The sequence below is a fragment of the Nipponia nippon genome, unplaced genomic scaffold (assembly GCF_047370975.1).
Source record: "Nipponia nippon isolate SJK-2023a ecotype South Korea unplaced genomic scaffold, ASM4737097v1 scaffold_2, whole genome shotgun sequence".
Taxonomy (NCBI): domain Eukaryota; kingdom Metazoa; phylum Chordata; class Aves; order Pelecaniformes; family Threskiornithidae; genus Nipponia; species Nipponia nippon.
The window spans coordinates 25,644,857-25,663,613 of record NW_028262336.1 but is presented as its reverse complement, the minus strand read 5'-3'; the positions used below and the strand labels follow the sequence as shown (position 1 = coordinate 25,663,613).

The window sequence follows — 18,757 nt, the reverse complement described above, 5'->3', positions numbered from 1 at the left end:
AGTATGCTATGCATCCAGAACACAGACCTGGGTTTTGAATCTTTTTCTAAATTGATCAAAAAGTTGGGTTTTTTTTAGAAAAAAGAAAATATGTTCAAAAAAACATACAGATTTTTTTCTGTGATCACACAGAAGAAAAATTAGTTCTATGAGTTGCTTGCTAAATAAGCATTGATCCCAAAATCAGAGGAGGATGAGGATTAGAACCAGCTTGTGACCCCTCTCCTCCAGATTCTCATTACAGCTGAGAGCAATATTTTTTTTCCCCGCTAGCGACAGTACCTTAAGCACCATTCTGTGTACAGATTCTTTCTCTCCCTAGCTCAAATGACTGTTCTGAGAGGAGTGGGAAAAATACAACATAAGAATGCCAGCAAAGCAATCCAGGATAGCTAAAGTAAAGCAGTATGGCACTCACTGTATGAGTGATGTGGATACCGATCACTTGGGAAGATGAATATAGCTCTGCAGTACTGAAGATGAATGCTCTTTGGATTTAATTGCAAGCTAAAAGCTGCTGTGGATACCTACAATATTACAAATAGTTTCTAAACACTTTTATTCCTTTTCTGTTGTTAAAAGAGTTAAAAATGAAACAAAAAAACTGTTTAAGGTTGAATGAATAATTAATTTCACTCAGGTTATTTTTATGTTAGTTTTTGTATGCTCTTTTTATAAGGCAATTCAGTGTTACTTCAGTTTGGATCAAAACAATTATTTGGTCAATGGTATGAAACAAAAATGTGTTATTTACATATCCACTCTGTTCTTGACTTTCAAAATGTTAAGGAGATCTCTTTTCCTTGTCTGTTTATGTCTGCATATGATTAACTATAATAAACATGGCATAGGGAAGAAGACATCCTTCAGGAAGAACCTTATGTTCTCTACCGCAGATTCAAGTATAATTTCTGCCAAATGAAGATACAATTCCATTTGTTAATAAGCATAAAATGAAGCTCCTGTGAAAACCCAGCAAAATATTTTGCATAACTAGCACAATGCAATATGTTTAAAACTCATTTAAGTGTGAAATACATCCACAATACTATTTTAAATATGCATCCCACAATCCAAGCAACCCACACATGCAGGTAACTTTTATGCAGTTTTCAGAGTTGAACTATATCAGTTCTTACAAAAAGAGTGAATCACCTGAAGAAAATACAACAGGAGACACATCCTAGTCAAAATCAGAAACAAATACTAGCAATTCCATTAAGATAGAATAAAATACGTAGTATCTCTTTCAGACCAGCCAAATCTATAACTTTTCCCCAAAGAAGATCATTAGCAGCATAATGAACTGAATCTAATTCTGTAGTTCTGTAATGGATATGAATTTGATCATGCAAGGTAAACAGCCCTCTGGTCCTGATCTAGCTAAACATTCCAGCATTTGAGCTGTCCCCTGTCAGCTGAAATTGTTTGGAACATTGCCATGATTTTCATGTTAGAATTGCGAGGCTTTTGGCTCAGTGTTTAGCAGGAGTGAAGAATAATTTGCAAAGTTGTGTACTCAGAAGTCTGTGTCTGGAAGGATAGAACTGTGGATGGTTCTTGGTTTTTTTCCCTTCTAAAACTAAACAACTAAATGAATCTTAGAGGAGTTTAGCTACGGGCAGTGATTACTCTTTCATGTACTGTTACAGATAGAAGTTGAAGGACTATATAGTAGAAAGTATGGATTTATTTTCTATGATCGAAAGATCACTTAGTGATAGCAGAGATTCTGGTATACTTTTTTAGAAGTTCCACTGCTATCTTGTTGTTGTAATACTGCTACCAAAACAAGGGATAATTTACCAAAAGTTCAGACTTTAAATTAAAATAATTTAATTTAATACCAGCTCCCTGCATACTGATATTTCACATGAATTATGACTAAACTAGATCTGGGCACATCTAGGAATATCTGTGCTCACCTCAGGCTCTGAAAGCCATTGGGACAATCTGCCAAGCTCACCTGGCTTGCCAAAGCCTAAGCCTGTCATAGAGAAAAAACAGAGTATAAGTAGACTTCTAAAATAAAAGTTGTGGTTGTGACGTGAAGTAATTAATTTGCAGTGGCAAGAAATGAAAAAGACTGTGGTTCTTTTCACTTTCTACATGTTACTCACACAGCAATTTAAATGCTTAAGTAATGAAAAAGGAGGATGCAACCATGTGGCATTGTTAAGAGTTGATCACCACAAGTCAGGTGGTGAGCACATCTGATTAAGCTTTCAATAAGCGCTGAAGTTTCTCAGCATTTACCAGTAATGGCCAGCACCTTTCAGTGTGAAACCTTAAATAGGCTGCAGTTCTTCAATTGTTTTGAAAGGTTTAAATGAAAGTGTCTGGAATTCAGGCTGATTCAGTAGCTCTGTAAAATTTGAGTATAGTTTTCCTGCCATACAAAATGCTGTGGTTGCAAATTGCACCTAACTCTGAAAGAAATCTTTTTCTGTCATCAATAAGTCTAATTTCTTAAGGAGGGCAACAGAAATAAAGATAATAGCATTGTGACAGTATGATCACTTTCTAACTAGTAGTAAATTAAAAAAAAAAAAAGGGGTAGTTTGATTCTGCTGAAAACCAGCAAAGCAGAAAAATGGAACAGAACATGAAGCAAGTCATTCCTGCAGAATTTTAAAACTATTCAGTAAAATGATCATTATTTGTAAAATTTACCCTAGCAGCATGCTTTGCTTAATACTGTCTCCCAGATAGAAATAGTATTTATTTTTCCCTGACAGAGCCATTTTAAAAGTATGCTATGCCCCAGCATTAGTATTTACAGTCAAGGCCAAAAGGAAATCCAGGCTATATTGAAATGCATGAAAAAAATGTATAGGCTTTAATATGGAAAATATAAATCATTAGGGCTTCCTAATCTACCAAAGTAAAGCAACAAAAGTAGTAAAACTAGTAAGAAAGCTGCATTTGACATTTTATACCTGTAATTATTATAATAGTTTTATCCTCCATTTCCCTGGTTGTTTTTAATTTCCAGCTGATGCTAGTTTAAGTGCAAAACTTGTAACAGTGAACTACATTTGTTATTTGTTGGGTTTTTTTTTCCCCCAAAAAAGTCTATTTAGATGCAAATGCTAAAAATGTCAATCTTTCAGGATACTGACTATTATGCGTTACACTATTTTAAGTAGTGCCTAGCATAATGGAGCCCTGAGACCTCCACAGCCAGTCTTTCCAGTCCCACATAAATAGTATGTGTTAAGGATACCTTTTCATTATTATTACTACAAAATTTGAGTTTGTTCTTTTTTCTGCATTTCATATCATTGTATAGAATGTCTATATATAGCTCATGCTTTACATAATAACTTCCCATAATTCTTTATTCATTACATATTCACTAAATATACCCTGATTTACATTTTATGTTTATAACTGCAGTACATATTTTATTTTAAGTGTTCATCAAGTTTTCTGAATAATTGACTGAACGATGTTAAGCAAACTGTTGCAAAAGTAGAGAATAGTAAGCTGTTTGAAAAACTGGCATCAGTAACATCTCTGATATAGTTGTATTAAAAAGCCAAAACAGGATTATAGCTTGTATGGAGTTATTTGCTCTCACTTGCATTTCCAAGGGCTCTTGTGAGAATTTGCTGAAATGCAATACATAATCAAAATAGCATGATCTTTTTCAATTAATAATGAGAATTCTTATTTATTAAAATTAATTAATTAATTAATTATAAAAGCAGGAGAGAAATATATAGCTAAAATAATCATCATGCAGTATCATGCATTGTGATGGGATACTGTTCTGCAAATCTAAGAGAAAAATCAGCAGATACAGAATATCTGCTGAGATGTTCTCATATGTATATACATCCTGATGAAAAAACAGTGCACAGCAATAACCACAACCTGAGTTCCTCTGTTTTCATTGGCATAATTGTTCTATTTTCTCATCTTTTTCTGTCCTGACAGGTAAGATACCAGAGAGATGCAAGTGGGATTTTTCCTTCCCTTTCCTACCATTTATGTTCATGGCCTTAAGAAAGACTTCTAGTGGCAAGTCTTCTGTTTTTGAGAGGAAATGAGAAATTATTCTAGCAGCTTTCACATCATTGTACTTCTACTGTTTTTCCCTTCCAGTGAAGCCTCACATGTAACAAATCTTAGAGATGATACTCCAGAGGAAAGTGTAGCACCTAGCCCAGCAGGACAGGCAGAACCAGTGCTGCTGTCAAATCAACAGATGCACGTGTTGCCCCAAAGAGAAAGCATGTTCCTGAAGGGAAATAGATGTAACTGACTAAAATCAGAGGGTTATGTGCAGTCTTTTTGTTTGATAAATTTAATGTAACTCTGCAAATCCTGTGACAGTCATGAATATTTAGAAAATCAAGTCCTGAGATTTTTAGAGGGCTAAATCTACTTCCTAAATTAAATGATGGTAAAAGTAATATACACGTAATAGACATAGTTTACCCATTCAAATCAATGCTAACTTCCCACAAGTCTTGAGATTTCTTAATTAGACACAAAATAGTTGGTACAGAAATTAATTGTATTTTTCCTTAAAGCTTAGAGCTTTTCTATTATTACCTCAATTTTGAACATCACAGGGAGTATTCATTTTTCATATTTAATGCCACATGTAGTACTGATGAGCTGCTACAGTCATAATTTTAGCCCTATTACAGAAACTCAGTTGTTCAAGTAATTCCATTGAAATAAATGGGATCGACCAGGTAAATGATCATGAACATCACTGAAGATTCTACAAACTGTTCTCTTCTGGAATTTCTTTTCACAAAAAATAAAACTGTTTTAGGTATGAATTAGGTTGTGTGAGTCCTTATATTGGGAAGAGTTTTGTCTGGTGGAAAGTGAAGAATGTATTGTATGAAATTAGAACTTAGCTGGGACTAAGGATGGTTACATGCAAAAGGAAGACGTAATAGATTTCTCATTAGTTGCATGTAGCTATCAAAGGAATATCAGATTTGCAACACAGCTAATACCCAAAAAAAGCTCTAAAATGAAGGGGAATGGATCTTCTGGATGATGTAAAATTGTGCCACATAGAAATCTTCTGTTTTCTCAATAAAAACCCACATTTTCCTATTTTAGGAAGCTCAGCTCTTTTGACCACTCTTCAAAGACAAAAAAAGTAGTATAGTATTCATGGTAAAAGTGTGTGTTAGAAATTCATCCTTTAGAGGAAATGGGAAAAACTTTCAATGCTGTGTACAACTTCTAAGAAATTTCTTAATAAACAACTGGTTTTTATAACTCCTGAGACACCAAAAGAAAATAATTACCCTATTGAGCAAAACTATACAAATTAAAACACCAGGCTGGATAAGAGAGCCTCCCTATGACTGGATGTGCACATTTCAGCAATGCACGTATAAAGGTCCTCCTGAAACATTCAAGATCATAAGAAATATACAAGTCCTACTTTAAAAAAAATATACAAGACCTTATTTCTACCTGTCCCCTCCAATATGTATCAGCCAGTCTGGCAGTATGGTATGACCTGAAAGTTACATGATGAAAATAGTCCATGACAATACATCACAAGGGGTGTATAGCTTTCAGTATGGCTGTACCTTTGTTACTGTAAACTGCATTATAATTCCATAGACGTCATTAAAGCTGGAACAATTTGCATCATCTAAGTATGTAGTTCCAAATGTTGGAAGTCCTCAAAGCTTGCTGAACAAGCATTACTCCATTCCACAAGAAAATATAATTGAAAGAAATGCTAAGAAACTCTCATTTACTCTCAGTTAATAGTTATTTCTGCCAAAGAACAAACATATAATCATATTTTTATATTTGCCTAAACAACAATAGATGGACGTAAAAATATTCAGAAATTCTGTAACAACTGGTTGTAGAACATCTCAGAGCTTAAATTAATTCAGTCCAGCACTCTGGGTCAAATTCTGCTTTTAAATAACTAAAAGTGCAAATGAAGATAGAAATTATTTGCTGAAGTATTTCAGTCTTTTGTCATCCTTGGTTTATCAAGAAAATACTAGGGAGACAAAGGAAAAAAAGACTTTCCGAATTCATTCTTATTTTCACTGCCTGCAAACCATATGTCTCTCCACTGAAGTAATGAAAACACACTGTTATAAATGTAATAAGGGCAAAAGAAAAAATGTTAGACTAATTCTATTTTTTCAGTTTTCAGAAGGCCTTAAAATTAAATCCAAAGAAGATTCATATTCTGAGGGAACTGTTTCATTTTACTCTATATTGCAACTCAACTTTTAGAGAATTAAAATTAACTGCAAACATTCCATTGGAATAAAGTAAACAGAGAAAAGTGTGTTTGAACTTAATTTTGATTAAAATAGAAAAAATATTTAAAGAATAAGAAACAACTTTTTAACATACCAGCTTGACCAAGTGTATACTCCTGATATCTTGTTCCTATTCTGTTTGTGGCTGTACAATTATAACGTCCAAAATCACTGTCAGATGTGGGAGCAATCTTTAAAATGAATAGTTTGTAAATATTAGATTCTAATCAAATATCAAATTTCTTTAAAAAAAAAAAGAAATGCAAAAATGTTCTCCTTAACCAATATGCAGATGCATTCTTACTTCAGCCTATCTAGTATATTTTCCAAATACAGATTTAAATACACTCTTTTCTGTGTTAAACTCCCCCTTCTCAAATTCAAATGAGAAAATCAAATAATGGAAAATGGTGACATTGTTCATCTTTACAATCTCACTTTTAAAGTGAAAAGAAAAGAATCTAATAAACTGAACTTTTTTCACAGACACTATTTGAATAAATTGATATTTTGACTGAAATAAGCACTGAAAGGTCTGAAAATTGCTGATTCTTATAGAGGATGCAAGAATCATAGAATGCTTTGGGATGGAAGGGACCTTTAAAGGTCATCTAGTCCATCTCCCCTGCAATTGCCAGGGACATCTACAACTAGATCAGGTTGCTCAGAGCCCCAGCCAGACTGTCCTTGAATGTTTCCATTTTCCATGCAAATGAGGTTTATTTTCTAACTGCTCACAAGAAATGTGGAGATAAATAAGTTCATAAATAGTATTTTTTAAAAAGAGCTTTACTTATTAAATTATAAGTCTTATCCTTAAATGCACTTTATAGTACTTGCAATGGTGCCAAACTGAGGAAGAAATTAATTAATGTCACCACGTTGATTTCCATTTTAAGCCTTACCTCTAGAATCAGCTTTCTTCCTGTACTGTAGGTCTTCAGATGTGTTGTATTTTTTACTGGTAAAACGAATTTTCCTCTTCTCCACTGAACTGAGGGAGACGGATTTGCTAGCACTTCACAGCTTATATTGATGGGATTGCCTTCCCAAGAGTAATACATGGTTTGATTTGACACAAATGTTGGAGCATCTGGAAAAAGGAAGTAATACACAAATATATTAACTGTTTTAGTAAAACAAGCTGTACACCGCTATCCAAACATATTCATGTTCATATAGAAATTACAATTGATTGCTGTATCAAGTTATTACGGACCATGAAAATATCAGTATTCAACCTTGAGTTTCTTGAGCCTTTATTTTGGTAGCTTTCTGCTCTCCTGAAACTGTTTCAGCTGAAATTCTCAGGAAGAGAGAACCTGGTAATTACACTTAGCATTAGGCAACATCAGGCCCTTGAAAGATGTTATCTCAGAAATGACAAAGAACATTTCTTCCTGAGGATGAGAAACTCTTCAGCCAGACCCTTGTATGACAAAGGAAGGTAACCTATGAAATTTATATATATAATCTGTTCATTTGCTGATTTTACAGTGTCTTCTTTTGCTATGGAAAAATTACATTCACTCTCCAAATCTTCACAGATGTGTAACAGCTTCACCCATTTCTCACTAGAACTAACTTATAATTTATGAAAACTTTGTAAAGAGAGATGTTTAGTTGTGTGAATAAACCTAGAAGAAAAAAATAATAAAAGAATACCTAAAATGTTGCAACGTATTCTACTTACTTCAGAAAAAATATCATGCATATCAGCACACTATTTAGGATAATCTTTGTACCAGTTCCTTATGAAATCATCAAGCAAAAAGATGTGCGTCTTCCTTACAAACCTGCCTATAAATGGCTATGTTAAGCATACAGCCAAACACTGAGTCTGATACAGAGGAAATTGCTGGTTTGCAAACTGACTATGATTTTCAGATCACAATGCCAGTAGTGACAAGAATTACCTCTTCTACTCGCTGTTTCCCTGGATAGCAGGAACAGTTTAATGGTCTCTAGAAAATGAGAGGGAGTAGCATTTTCCCTGCTCTTCTACTTAGGTCTTGGGTAAATCATATTTTTTGTCTATCAAATATTTTTTTTATTTTAATCCCACTCTTATCATATTTTAAGAGTATTAAGAAAATGTTCTTTATATTACTGGAAGTCAAGGAAACTGTCTAGTACTTTAATTCCAAAAGAGAATTATGAATTATAGCTGGTGTCATGGTACCTCTTTTTAATATTTAAAATACATACGTATATATTTTTATTTTGATAAATAGCTCCTAAATGTTTCTAGATGTGTCTCTGGAAATTCTATTCTAGTCTTATCACAAAAAGTTTAACTTCAGGCTAGAAAATTGCTAATAGGTCTATCAGAGACCCGAACTGAGCACATCTAACTAAGTAGTAAAATTTAGCTTCAGGAATGGTTTAAAACTACTTCCTTGTTTCTGAAGTGCATGTTTTCATCTTCTTTCTGTGTTTGCCTTTGTCAAAAAGCATAACTTTTTGGTGACATTATGCTGCTGCTGCATGCATGCACACAGGCTTTGACCAAAAAGAACTGTTATCAGTAGAAGTTTTAAAGCACAGATCAAGGCTGCTACATTGCTCAATGCCAGCAGCAATTTTTTAAATAACTATTCAGCCCTTATTTTTGTAGGAAAGCAAGTGGTTTCATCCAAACAAGTACAGTATGTCTTCCTATGAATTTATTACCAGATACAGGAGGTCATCTTTCTTTTCCAAATGTTTTAATAAGTAATTTTAGTGCTCCTTGATTTTCATAGACCTTAAAAAACCCCGTATTTCATCATCTAAACATCTTAATGAAAAAATGGACTATCAAAGAGTCTTCAGGATGTGACACCTCACACTAGTGGAGCTCTGTGAAGAGAAAAGCAAACTGCATATCCCTGTTTTATCATTAAGTATGGTCAGGAATATCAGAATACCAAGAGTCAGAGCCTTGGCTTCTCCTCTGGAAATGAAGTTAGTGGTGGGAGCCACTTGAAGGAAAACTGAACAAACTGACTTCTGCCTGGCAGACAGTTTTTGCATCTAATGTGTTCAACATATGGATCAGAAATCTCATCAGAGTGTTCATGAAGCACAAAATGTGGTTATTTCATGACAAATTTTAGGTAAGCACTGTCTTCCAGTGCACAATTTCTGAGAATAAGTTCACTCAATTAATGAATTCTGGCATCATTGTGGAAGATAGAAAGATGTTCTGTCTGAACCTGACTAACTTTCCTTCTTAGGTAATATCGTGTGGTTAGATGCTCTCTGTTGATTTAAATACACATGTGGGAAACTCATATCCTATTTAAAAAGTCTTACAAGTGAAAAAGTAGTGTACATTTCTGTACTGCAGGTACAAGCATTTAGGAGAATAGGGACTTTCCGTTCAGACTGCTCTCTCTTCTAAAGGTAGATTTTGGATGCCTACAGTATCTGTTTATTTATATTTTAAAAGAATAGGTGAGTTATGGACTATCACCTATACAGCACTACAGATACTAACAGACAGTTTTAACATCATAAAACACAAATAGAACTAAAAGTCCATCAAATAAAGATATATCTCAAAATCATCAACTCTCAAATGTAAGGCATTCCTAAACAAAGAGCTTCACATTTTCCCTCTCACAAAGTCTGAGTAAAAAGGCTTTGCAGACATTTTCCCAGCAGTTGAAAGCTCCAATATAGCAAAAAGAAGAGGACACGGGATGACTGTGCTAATGGCTTGATTCAGACAAATTGTCTTAAGTCAGATGATTTTTAATTTTGATGTTTCATATGAAGAAGTAACTCTGGAAATCATTTTTTTCAGTACAAATAAAAGTTATTTTACATTTCTTATAAAATAAAAAAATAAGTTGGAACGGAATAACTGGTTTATAAAGAGATCTTGTTTTTTCTTGTATGCTCTTCACTAACTGCAGTATATTATGCTTAAATGGTTACAGAATTAGTATTTATCAAACAGAAATACACAATATGTTTAATATAAAATAGAGCATGAAAAAATAACAAACCTTAAAGCCAAGGCTTTGAAAACATAAGGTTGACTATTTTATATGTCTACAAAATCTGATCCCTCCAGTTTTCTAGAATAACTAAGAAACAAATTAAGTTAATAAACAGAACATTTATCAAGAAACTCTATCAACTAAAAATGAAGTAGAAATGAGAGGGTGGACCTTCTCATATGTTAACGTATGTTAAGGATACTTAAATGCAATATATGTACTGTATAAAAAGAAGAAAAGCTTCCATGCAGATCAGTGAGAAAGTTAAAACCATTACAAAATAAAAATATGCTCTGCTTAGCTTCTGTATAACTCAGGATTAATTTACGCCTGACAAAAAACCAGATACATGGTGTAAATGAACAGTTCTTTTTAAGCTTTTATGCATAAAGTACTACCAGTTAAGACAACACACTGGACTTCTAAATTGCTACATACAGAACTAGGAGCTTGAATACACTTCATTTTTAAAAGAAGCAACCCTGGTGAAATTTAGTATAACTGAACCTTATGGCGCTCTACTGAAAAAAGAAAAAACCTGCAGAAAAGTACAAAAGCTACTGTTCGTATTAGTTAGTATAGGCACACAATAAATCATAGAATCATAGAATGGTTTGGGTTGGAAGGAACATTTAAAGATCATCTAGTTCAGCCCCCCTGCCATGGGCAGGGGCATCTTCCACGAGATCAGGTTGCTCAGAGCCCTGTCCAACCTGACCTTGAATGTTTCCAGGGATGGCTTATCTACCACCTCTCTGGGCAATGTGCTCCAGTGTTTCACCATCCTCATTGTAAAAAATTTCTTCCTTATATCTAATTTGAAATGATGCTCTTTTAGTTTAAAATTGTTGCCTCTTGTCCTATCACTACAGGCCCTGGTAAAAAGTCTCTCTCCATCTTTCTTATAAGCCCCCATTACATATTGAAAGGCTGCAACAAAATCTCCCCAGAGCTTTCTCTTCTCTAGGCTGAACAACCCCAACACTCTCAGCCCTTCTTCATAGGAGAAGTGCTCCAGTCCTCTGACCATTTTTGTGGCCCTCCTCTGGACCCGCTCTGACAGGTCCATGTCTTTCCTGTGCTGAGGACTCCAGAGCTGGACCCAGTGTTCCAGATGGGGTCTCACCAGAGTGGAGTAGAGGGGCAGAATCACCTCCCTCAACCTGCTGGCTATGCTTCTTTTTATGCAGCCCAGGATATGATAAAGTTCATAATTACTGTTATAAGCTCAAATGGTGAAAGATGGAGTATTATTTTTGAGAGATGCGGCAATGCAAATGAAAAATATGCCTGGAAGGAACAAAGACTATATCACAAAGGTACAAAATTAAACAAAACTATTCTATGAGAGTGAGATTCTATAAGCAAATATAACTTTAGAATGGCATTTTAGAATAGTTAATATTATGGCACCCGCATTAGCTAAACTCAAGCTGTTCATTTTCCCAAACAAGAAAGAAACTGACAGGTCAGCACTCCAATTAGGAGAAGTGGTTCTGGATAACATGCATAAGACGACTATGCAAGAGAAGCAAACTCTGACCTGAAAACTGTCTCTAGCATTTTGATATCCTTATTAGGTATAATGTCTGAGAACAGTGATTCAAGAACAGACTAATACATCATCTGTCTCATCCAGAAGGTAATTCAATTAATGACTTCAAAGATCCAGCTCTGGTGTATGTTCAGCATTATACACAAAACCGGATATGGCAAATTACCTGATTCAGCACCTGTGTCCAGACAGCTATAATAGCAAACTAGTGTACAGAATCAGATTTGCACTTCTTAATTTAAGAACATAGGTTTTCAAACTTTCAGCTACTCGTTGCTCAAATAATTTGTCTTCCTGTATCATACAATGAAAATATATGACAGATTGTCAGGTCTAAGACGCTGGGACATTTCGTGTAGTATATTATTGGAAGCCTTTCACTTAGATGGTTAATACTAGCCTAAGTGTCCCATAATCAAGGATTTTAATAATCTACATCTTCTAGCAAACCTAGTACTTTACTTGCCATCCATCTTGTAAAAGTACCTTAATTATTTGTAACTCTGCCACAGTTTGGTTAACAGCCTTCTATCTTTCTCTTGTATTTTCTCCCACATACCTGTTTCGCAATAGTTAGTATTTTGGAATGAATAGCTTTTCCTTGGGGATAAAGTAGAACCACCTCCCCAGACAGGTACAATAACTGTCACATATTCCTTGTAACAAGAAATAACATTAGAAAGACTTAACAAATGAGGCCAGGTGATTAGATTTTAATATCGAATCATCCTTAAAAGGAAGACAGGAACTATGGAGCCTCCAGGTTACTAACTTACAGTTTTACTGCTACTATCATGATCATGTGGCTGCAAGGAAAAACGTGCAAGATCTGCATGTGAAGTTTGCAAATAGAAAAGCAAATGAAACTTACCATATACTAGGTTTTAAATTGCCATGATTATTAGCTAAAACCAGAGGGTTTTTTTCAGAATCCAGCTCATCATTTCGGAAGTTTGAGATCAGCAGTTTTGCAGAGGTATATGTTTCTTTCACAGCAAGTGACAGGAAAAACCGCTCTCAGTAATGTTTCCTTTCCCCCGCCCCATTCTCTTGGTTTCTTTCAAAATGCACTACAATAAACCACTGATGTTCAATAGTATGACAGACTATCTAGTAATTATACAGTTTATGCAATACTAGTCCCTGATAACCTTGACTATGATATTATTTTTCATATTCAAACACCACAGTAATTTCTCCATTTCCATAAACATAGGAAAAAAAATAGTTATCACAAAGATAAGGTATCTTTCTGCTAGGTGCAAAGTATGTTGTTGATAATGGCACCTTCAACCTTAACAAACAGTGGGCAACAAATGAATGCATAGTTTTGGTGCTTGGTGCTGCCAGAGTCACAGAAATTCAATGTACCTGTTTTTCTTTGAATTCCACTTGACATTAAGGAATTTTATTTGGTTGATCACTTTAAAAAAAACCACACAAAACAAAACAAACAAAACCCCAAGAAATTTTAGTTTCATAGAAATATCTGTTGTGAATGGATAAACCTGTCTAAAATTATCTAAACCTGTCTAAAATAGGAGAAGAAATTAAAAAGAAATCATATCTTGGTAAAATAAGCTAAGTATGTCAATAGTGATGTTTAGAAGAAACTGTCCGCATATATCTATCAGTCATTTTTTGTGTCAGTAAATCACTAAGATCACTGGCCATCAGAACTAGAACAGGAAGACTCCCCCTATAGATCTCTCACACTAGCAGTAATTTTTATTTTAGTTATAAAATGATCAGGTGTTGCCAATTACTGACACATTATTTTTTGGATGGCAGCAGTTTGTATCAAAATTTCAATTTTTACATGTATTCCAGGACAGAATTACTGGAATAATTTAGGATGGCCAGACTTCTAACATCATATATTTGATCACATAATTTTATTATAGCCAAAAGTGAAAAACTGCAATGCCTTTCTCAAACCAGGATCCTAACCCCCATCTCTCTTCCTATCCTACTTGTCTCATTTTCAGAACAAAATCCAGCTTCATATCTTTACCTTCCATATTTTCTCACCTGTCATCCTTACCTCCACAACATGCCTCCTATTGACATCTTCCATCCATTCCCTAATCTCTCTCCCTCTCCCTCCCTCCCTCCCTCCCTCTCTCTCTCTCCTTCTCTCTCCCCTATATTCCCAAATCATAACTGTTGTTCCTGTATGGAGCAGGGACTCTCAGCCTCATTATCTCTTTACTTAATTTTTACACACAGTCCTGTCCAGAAAACAATAAAAAAATCTCTAAGAAATATTAAGGAACATGCTAAAAATCCAACCTGCATTGCTGAAATTAGCCAGTATATCCAACTCCATTTCCAACACCTAATATCCCTCAGACCTCCAGTACAATGTGCTCAAACTCAGCTGGCATTTCCCTCTTTACTTTAGCCCTGTGCTGCTCCCAGTGTGTGCAGCAACAGCAGCTCAGAGGCAGGCTCTGTGGTGCAGAGGGACCTGACCTCAGATATTGCAACCAAAGCTACATGCCTCAGGTTTACTGTAAACAATACTGGAGGTCTCTCTTTCAAGCATGTGCTACCCTAGTGGCTTCAGGGTGCTCTGACATAATTGAAGACTTTTTAAAGATACCAACTTCAAGTAATGTCAAGTATTCTGCAGTTAAGAGAAGTTAACTGAGAAAGAAAATATTGGGGTTACAAATCTCCATTTAAGATATTTTGTTTTGTTCAAGTTTCAAGGTTTCAACATCACACTTATCATTCCACCTGATTATTTTCTTCATAATTCTCAGATGTGTTGCTTCTGCTCTGCTGGACTTATCTTGGAGGTATGGAGATGGACAAAGGCCATGTTGCCTTTTTTTCATTCATAGGTCATCATTGTATAATATAAATTACACTTAACATAGTATGAAATGACTTGCAAAACTCTCTTAAATTTTGCAAATATGAAAACCAGATTAAAATTTATGCATTAATTATCAATGTAAACATTTAATATTTTTAGCCTGTAAGACCAACTTAGGAAGCAGAACGATCTTCAAGGAAGCATCAGAAAACTCTTTCTTGCTTTTTTTTTTACCTTTACTTTTCACAACTGCATATCTGAAAAATTATGTCAGTAAGAAAAGATGCTGAAGCATATATACCTATTAGTAAAATGAGTAACTTATTAGAACAGAAACAAAATAAAACCTAAAATATTTTATTCATATTTTATTCAAATATTCATTCAAAATTGTATTTTTCTATTAAAAGAAAAATAGCCAACATGTTATTAAAAATCTCCTTAAAATGACATCAAGCTCATTGCAAGGTCAACAAAAATATGCAGTATAAAGCTCTATTAGGTAAAAATTTAGAGAAATTCCTAACATGAATATCGGATTTTAACAAGTCATTGACATATGTAGGCCAAAAGTTTTTAAGATGGAATTTCTGTTCTAAAGTTTGATTACACCCTTTTGGGCTAAAGAATAAGCAGATTTACTATACAGACGAATAAAGTATAATTTTAGCCACTTTGTCACATTTATTGCTGCAACATCAGAAGAAGACTACAAAGGTGCATTCATCTCTGCTTCAGTACAGGGAGTTTTGGTGAAACATTTTTTGCAAAGTGATTTTGTGCGCTAAACCTCATCTTTTGCTCAGAATTCAACACTCTTATCCCCTTTAAGTCGTTGCAATGGCATACCCAATTTGCTTCTATGCAAGTGCACAAGGTAGTCAAAGAAGGAAAACTTTAAATATTACAAGTGACATTCATGAGCTCCTAAGTCATGTCAAAATTATGACATGTATTTCATGAAGCTAAAGATTGAACTTTTCCATCTTTGCTTTCTCATTTAAGCTATAAATTTCACAGGAAGAAATGTAACTAAAGCCAATAGTATTTTAATAGAGAAGATGCAAAATTTTCTACAATATTTCAACGTTTTGTTTCTCTTGATTGCTTTTCCTGTCATCTGTCTCTTTCTTAGGTCATATGACTGTGTTTATCAGTTTTGTCTTCTGGTTGTGATAACAACATAGGGCTGGGCCCCATGATTAATAGCTGAAGGGAGGGTGTAAAGAAGACGGAGCCAGGCTCTTTTCAGTGGTGTCCAGTGACAGGACAAGAGGCCATCCCTTCCAAACTCAACTATTCTGTGATTCTGTGAGTAGTGACGGGATGTTGATACATTGATCTAACAGGAACCGAATCCAAAGCATGAACTGTCTGCATTTATTATATAATTTATGACAGCAGCAGGTAGCTGAAACATTTGCGACATTTGTCACAATGTTTGTGACATCCTGCACACAGTAGTATTATTTTCACTATTCAAAGCCTTGCTTCCTTGAAGGTAAACAGAATTTGTAGCTCAACTTTTTCAACTTGCTTTTAAGTAATGCTGTATATTTTTGAAAAGATATAAAATTATATAGCATGAATCCAAAGCACCTGCATTAACCACAGTGCAATACAGCTAACTAACATAGAACAAAGTGAAAAGCCTAAAAGACTAATCAACCCAGGAAATAAAGTTCAATACTGTAACAGTAATGAGGTTAATTTCAAATTGTGGCAGGAAAAAAAAAGGAAAAAGTCTGTTTCTGATAAGCAATACAGTAGTAAAGTAAATACTGCACAGGTTTCTTGACACGTAAAGACTGTGTTGCACATGCTACACAATGTTTTTTGGTACTACTGAATGTTCGTACTTAACTAATAAGGAATGTAACTACAAAATTCAGGTTTGGATGAAAACCAGTAGTAAGAAAAACTTCTCATTTTTAGAATACACTTTAAATTATTTAAAAGGTTTTCTTTAGAAATTGTCTAAGAAATCATATTTGTCAACCACTCACGTGGCTGATCTCATACAAAAATGTATCATATTACTGAATGCAATATGTTTATGATAGTTGATTATATCCTAAAACACTAGTCTTTGTGTACAGTGAAGAAGTAGGCATTTTTTGGACCATCTATATCTAATAACTGCAGTATGAATATTGAAACTTGGGAGTTTTAACTGAAATAGAGCGATGTGAAAACTGGTGACATTGCAACTACAAAAGACTGTAAGTTAGGATGCTTCCTGGGTAGTATATGGAAAACCAGAGACTTTTCCAAAGAACATCGCTTAACACATTTTCTCCAGTAACAGGAGTATTCTCTGAAGGCATTTGCACTTGGTGATACAGAGCAATCAGAGAGACCAGCATCTTACACAATGCATGTACCTAGGAGTACACAATTAAGTGCTGTGAATACTCCTGACTGTGTTAATGTCAGTGTGAACACAATGAAAGGAAAACTTTAAGGGCAAATAGAGAGCCACTTTTAAGGATCATAGACTGCTGATCATTACTGGCTTGTTTAAATCCTTTCCAACTTAGTAATGCCATCAGTGCTTCCTAACTAAGAATAATACTATGAAGAAAGATGATCCAGCATATCGGACATGTCAAAATTATGATTTTTCATTCTCTAAGGCTAATCGTTGCAGTAAATAATTTGTGGAACTCAAGAAATGTGTTCTCTCATCAGAATTTTTCTGTTTTTAGTCAGGCTGTATCGTGCTTTTTAAGATTTCTTCATATGCCTAGCATATATTTTTCAGAATAATTATGTCTCAGCTAAAAAGACAAAAAATATGATATAGAAATGTAAACATCTGCATAGGAAAACTGTAACTTTGAAAGGCACCTGATAGTATTATATATACAAATCAAGTTGTAATTCACTGGGATTTGTACATTTAACTTCCTCAGGCCCTTCCGAAAACCTCATCTTAGAGTATCTCCTGCTTTATCTATTTTCTATCTATTTCTATCATCGTTTTTATTAAAAAAAGAAATACCTATTTCTCTATCTATGATAAATATACAGATCATCACTATAGACACATCTTAATACTCAGTACCTACTATACATCATATATGGCATCACACAGGAACTTTTCAGTCAGTTACTTCTATTAGTATTATTATTATTATCATTATCGTTATTATTATTACCATCATCATCATCATCCAATACATACTAGGCTTCATATGTGTAATCAAATTTTGCAGATAATGAAATCCATTAGTAAATAATATTTATAATGGTATCTTTCTTTTTCACATCATTTTTATTTATATTTCATACTTAATATAAGGAAAACTAAACATAACTCAATACAAAGATGACTTTGTAGGAAGAAATCCGTATAAATGTTGCTGGGTTCCCTACAATTCATGTATGTCTAGCGTTTACTTCAGATAAAAGGCAGAGTTAACTGTGCCCAAATGGTATCAAACCTGATAATCTCTTCCTGTCTTGGAGAACTGCTCTTATCATCAAAAGCAACCCCAGCAAGAGAACAAGGATAAAGTACAGAAACTCTGTGCAATTGTACTGTCAGTTAAAGTCTCTGATAGGGGTCAGTAAGTAAAAGGATGAGACAGTGACGCCAGAGCACTCTGTGTCTCCATTAGGCCTGCTTAACTGCACTGACCTTTAACGATGTGATGGGAGCATGCTCCTCTCCTGACTACACAAACTGTCAAATGTATTAAAACATATGAAGAAAACTGCTGTAGTTTTGTTATTAACTTACAGAACAGCATAGGTGCATTGCTTAGTCCTATCTAGGAACTATGGAACAATATAAACAATTAAGTCTTGCTTATTTATTTATATTTCAACTTTAAAATAGATACTGAACTTTAAACTAGAATATTATTAAAAATAATAAAAATTCTGCTAAAATGGCTCACTAGTGATTATGCAAAGAGTGAGCCATACCTGAAACAGTTCTCAAAAGTGGTTTTGATGACAACAAAACCAAAATAATTGAAGTGAAAATTAAAATATTTTGAAGAGTTGTATACGATTTGGTAAATCAATATTTGGAAAAAAAAAAAAGTAAAAACCCCTGACAGCAACTTTTGTAATTACATTTAAGATGCTGAAAAAATATCACTTG

The 18,757-nt window shown here is 34.3% G+C and overlaps 1 protein-coding gene across 1 annotated transcript in view; it reads right to left on the bottom strand.

Moving 5' to 3' along the window:
- Positions 1 to 18,757, bottom strand: part of NCAM2 (neural cell adhesion molecule 2) — a 323,164-nt gene that overhangs the window by 77,060 nt on the left and 227,347 nt on the right. Inside the window, exons 10-11 of the mRNA XM_087758033.1 lie at positions 7,181 to 7,368; positions 6,370 to 6,466 (exon numbers count right to left, since the gene is read on the bottom strand). Coding sequence (XP_087614159.1) covers positions 6,370 to 6,466; positions 7,181 to 7,368 — 285 coding nt within the window. The remainder of the gene's footprint in view (positions 1 to 6,369; positions 6,467 to 7,180; positions 7,369 to 18,757) is intronic.